At 35.5% G+C, this 5,032-nt stretch overlaps 1 protein-coding gene across 1 annotated transcript; it reads right to left on the bottom strand.

Annotated features, from left to right (window-relative positions):
• Positions 1-2,491: 2,491 nt before the first annotated feature.
• LOC122473223 (olfactory receptor 9K2-like) lies at positions 2,492-3,463 on the bottom strand. Its single transcript, XM_043563474.1, has one exon. The coding sequence runs from the start codon at positions 3,431-3,433 to the stop codon at positions 2,492-2,494; it is 942 nt and encodes a 313-aa protein (XP_043419409.1). The 5' UTR covers positions 3,434-3,463.
• Between the last annotated feature and the right edge of the window lie 1,569 nt (positions 3,464-5,032).

Raw genomic sequence — 5,032 nt, 5'->3', positions numbered from 1 at the left:
GTAAATAGTGGTATCCCATCATTGTTTTATGTGACATTCCCTGATTGTATATGATATGGAACACCTTTTCATATGTTTATCTGCCATGTGCATATCTTCCTTCCTCCAAGAAATGACATCTTCACAATATTGTCTTCCTCTCCTTAAACATTCAATGGTTCTCCGTTTATATTTTTCTTCTTTGATTTCTTTCATTATAATTTTATACTTTTCCTCCTAGAGATCTTATACATATTTTTTGAGATTTATACCTAAGTATTTTGTTAGGGAAAGTGATAATATAAATAGCATTGTGATTTTAATTTTAAATTGTACTTGCTCATTGCTGGTATATGTAAAGCAATTAACTTTTGTATAGTAATCTTGTATCCTGCAACACTCCTATATTTCTTATTAGTTTTAGGAGGGTGTTTGGGCAATTATTTCAGATTTCCTACATAGACAACTGTCACCTGTGAACAAAGATCGATTTATTCTTCTTTTCACGCTGTTTAATGCTTTATGGTAATTTGCTAGGGATGCCATAACAAAACACCACAGACAGGATGCCTTAACCACCAATTTTTTTTCTCCCAGTTCTGAAGACTGGAAGCCCAAAATCAAGGTGTCCTAAGTAAATATTCTGAGGCTTCTGCCCTTAATTTGCAGATGTCTGCCCTCTTCCCACCTTTTCAGATGGTGGTCCCTCAGTGCATATGCACCTCTAGTGCCTCTCTGTGTGTCCTAATATTTTCTTATAAACACACCAGCCACACTGTATTATAACCCAGCTGTAACAGTCTTCTTTAGATTATTTCTATGAAGGCTCTATCTCCAAATATAGTCACATACTGAGATACTGGGGGTCAGGGCTTCAACACGTGAATTTGGAGAGACATCATTCAGCCCATAATACTTTTATGTCTTTTTTTGTCTATTACATTTTCTAAAACACCCAAAAAGAGTGCTGAAGAGATATGGTGAAGGGGGACATCTTTGCCTGATTCCTATCTTAGTTGAAAAGCTTCTATTTCATCATCTTTAAATATAATCTCAGTTGTAGGTTTTAATAGATGTTCCCTTTCAAGTTAAAGAAATGCCCCTCTAGTCCTAATTTGCTAAGAGTTCCTTAACTTTTTATCTGTTGGTACCATCACCAGAAACATCATACATGACCAAAAATGGTGAGACATACCTCCCTTCATGTACTCCCCTCACACTAAGCAATTAATTAGTTCTGTGTGTCTAACCTACAATTTTTCAAATCACCTTTTTTTTCAATTACATTAGTATACTTCAAGCCCACATCAATAACATGAACTGATATAACAGTATACTGACTCCAATCTTATTCCCTGTAAATAGATCTTCAATACAGCATAAAGACTTTCCCTTATTGCCAGAAAACCCTCGCAGGTACCCCACTTTGAAATCTGTATGTTTACCCTTGGCATAAAAATCTGTGGATTTGGATTACTTGTGCATACAAGGATGTGATTTTCACACTGAATTGTAAGGTACCTAAAGAATATATAATATTCTTTAAATAATAGAATAGAATAGAATAGAAATATAATAATTTATTTACTCTTTATATAAATATAATATAATATAATATAATATAATATAATTAATATAATATATAAATAAGGTTATTTATACCCAAGCCTACCATAAGACATATTACACTGTCAATAAATTAATCAAATATATAAATATTCATAGGCATAGATGAGTAAGTTTTGGACAACACACTATGTTAATGACTAACTTGCTTTATTCCTTTATTAAATATTCTTCACAATAATTAACCTAGGAAAACAATGTATGATAACCCAAATGGAGGCAATGATTGCTCAAAAATGTTTGCAAGTTTCTATCTTCCTTTTTGGTTCTTTATATTCAGATTTAGCAACTAACAGTGTCTTAGAATACTCTACAATGCCTGATCATTTGATGTAAAAATTTCCAAATTAATCTTTATACCAAAGAGTATGTATTATTTATTTTTGTTATTATCACTTCCTCTTGACATAGTACACATCACTGATTCAAAAAGAAAATTCAATTACTACATAACATGCTAAAACAAAGTAGTTATGTAATTGGAAAACATATTATTTTTAAAAATAAGTAGGATATTCTTGTCAATATTAGTGATTATGTTATGAAGGAAGGAGAAATTCCAAAACAATCAGCTCACAAAACATTGCTTATACACTATATTAACAGAAAAGTCGTGCTCAGCAGAAAGCCATTAAATAAATACAGATCAATTTTGTGAAACAGAATGTTATCTGAGATAGTGGGAAGGATTATTGTGAAAAATGTTTCTCTAACATCCAGGACATCTCCAATATCTGAGACATTCAAGATGAACAATGTTCCAGGTACCTCACCAGAAAACAGTTACAATAAGATATTTATGATGTTTAATGCAATAATTTTCATTAATGGACACAAGGAGTATGAAAGAAATAGCCACAAAATCAATGGAGGAAAAAAACAACAATCAAAGAATAGGATTTTTCTTCTCCAGAAGTTTTTTTAGAGCTTCTTTGACACCTTTGTTTCTCAGGGAGTAAATCAAAGGATTCAACATGGGAGTGACTAGGGTGTAACACAACGAGGCCACTTTACTCAGCTCAGGAAATCTGTCAGGAGTGAGATACATAAAAAACACAGCACCGTACAGCACACTCACGACTCCCAGGTGTGAGCTGCAAGTGGAGAACGCTTTCTTACGTCCCTCAGAGGAGCGTATCTTGAGAACTGTGGACACAATATACAAGTAAGAAATAATAATAACTATGATGGTAGGCAAGATGATGATGCTGGATAAGGAAAAGGAAATGATTCTAGAGATAAAGAAGTCAGAACAAGATATCCTCTCAAGTGGGCGAGCGTCACAGTAGAAGTGGTCAATGGCCCGAGAACCACAAAAGGACAGAGTAAATGTTATGCTTGTCTGAAGAACTGAGCTGATGCAGCCACATAAATAGGAACTGGCCACCAACTGCGTGCAGAGACGTGCTGACATCTGGACAGAGTAGAGGAGTGGGTTGCAGATGGCAATGAAGCGGTCATAGGCCATGGCTGCCAGGAGAAATCCCTCTGCCACGATGAAGAGGGCAAAGAGAAAGAGCTGGGTCACACAGCCTGCAAAAGAGATGGACTTGCTCTCAGACCAGAAGTTGATCATGGCCTTGGGTGCAATAACAGACGAATAGAAGAGATCAATGAAGGACAGGTTGCCTAGGAAGAAATACATCGGTGTGTTCAGCCGGGGATCAGTCATAATAATGGTCATCATCCCAACATTCCCTAGGAGGATCATGGCATACACAAGCAGAAAGATCAGGAAGAGGAGAATGTGGAGCTCAGGGCAGACCCTGAAGCCTACAAGGATGAAGTCAGTCACTTCTGAGTGATTGTCTGGTCCCCTGTCACCCATGGCAGAAACCTGCTGAGAGGCACAAGGAAAAATAAACGAATGATTCTGGGCTTTGAACATAGCCCTTTGACCATTGCAGAATTAGGATTACAAAGCCATTGTATAATCATTATTCTTGTTAACTTTATAAAATTAATGTGACTTCACTTTAAGCCATTGAAACTGAGGATGAATCAAAATGTTAGTTTTATGTCCTTCTTTCTGCAATGGTGGATTAGATGTTTTCCCTTGAATCTAATGCAGTTTCCTTCCACCCAAGGGCCTTTCACATTTGCAAGTATCACTTCTGTGTATGTTTCTGACTCGTGATTTGTGAAATAAATTCATTGTCATGAAAAGGTGACTGGAAAGAGACCACAAATAATTTAACACATGACATTTGGGAAGGAATTACAGTGTCTGCATTTGGATATATTAGGGGATTTAGTAGCCTCCTTCAGGAAACCCTATCTTTGAGGACTTAACTTATATTACATGTAAACAGATCTAGAGAAAGTGAATGACTTTAATAAAAATTACTTAAAAGGTGCAAATACTTTTTGTAGGTAATGGAAACTTTGAATTGTGGTATAGGTTATTTGCTCACTAAGATCAAAGTTGTGCACACATAAACACAAATATTATCAGGACTCATGTGCTAAGATGTCTCTCCCAGATGGGCATCCATAACCCTTTCATAAGAATAATTTCCCTGCATTAACTCAGCCTGAATCTCAGAATTTTTTAAAGAAGAGACCTCCAGGTAGTGTAGATGGAAAAGTTACTTTAGAGAAAAATACTGAACAAAAGATACATATGAGAGATTGTTGACTGTATTCTTCTTTACGCTGGATATGACTTTCATAGCTGTCATGCCTCATTTACTAGATAGCTCAACTGAGAATTTGAACTGCTTATAGTAATATAATGGCAACTTTTTCAGCCTAAATAATAACAACAATAATAATAACAAAAACAATGACAACAATAATGTTGCACTTTTGGCCTGCCAGCCACTTTTCTAAATGCTTTTTAGTAGCTCATTTAATCCACACAACAATAATATGAGGTGAGTACTATTATATTCCAGAAGGGGAAATTGAAATACAGAGAAATTAAGTCTGCTGATACCACCTACTGGTGTCAGAATCCGAATTTGTAGAGTAAAAACTTGGCTCCAGAATCCCTCCATTCTCATTCACTGCAGGATACCACCTTTTATAATAAGCCCTTCTGGTTCCTTTAGGTGACTTACTTCTATTTGTACCTCAGAATTCAGTTAAAGTTTCTTATCTCCAAAATAAATTCTCCAATTTTCAACCTAGGTTAAGACACTTCTGCATAGATCATGCTCCCAAGGATGGTAGCTATGATCACCACATTTTAATATGCATATTAAATATTCATAAGTTCTTCCTTAAGATCAAACTTCAAGCTGTCCTCCATAAATTCAGTACAGTGTTCTGTGACTGGCAAATAGCAGTCAATATTTCTTATATAGGTATATACTGCATGATATTTGAACATGCAGACTCAGAAAAACTTGAGGACTTTGAAATACTGAGGTGGTTAGCATGGGTTTAGATTTAAGTAAGGGAACAGCCAGTGCTGCTTCTCACA

Source organism: Prionailurus bengalensis, chromosome B4 (genome assembly GCF_016509475.1).
Source record: "Prionailurus bengalensis isolate Pbe53 chromosome B4, Fcat_Pben_1.1_paternal_pri, whole genome shotgun sequence".
NCBI lineage: Eukaryota > Metazoa > Chordata > Mammalia > Carnivora > Felidae > Prionailurus > Prionailurus bengalensis.
This window is presented reverse-complemented; position numbering and strand designations above follow the sequence as displayed.

Bases quoted from the DNA above. Each gene is read 5' to 3' on its own strand.
- LOC122473223 (XM_043563474.1), bottom strand. From the start codon at position 3,433: ATGGGTGACAGGGGACCAGACAATCACTCAGAAGTGACTGACTTCATC.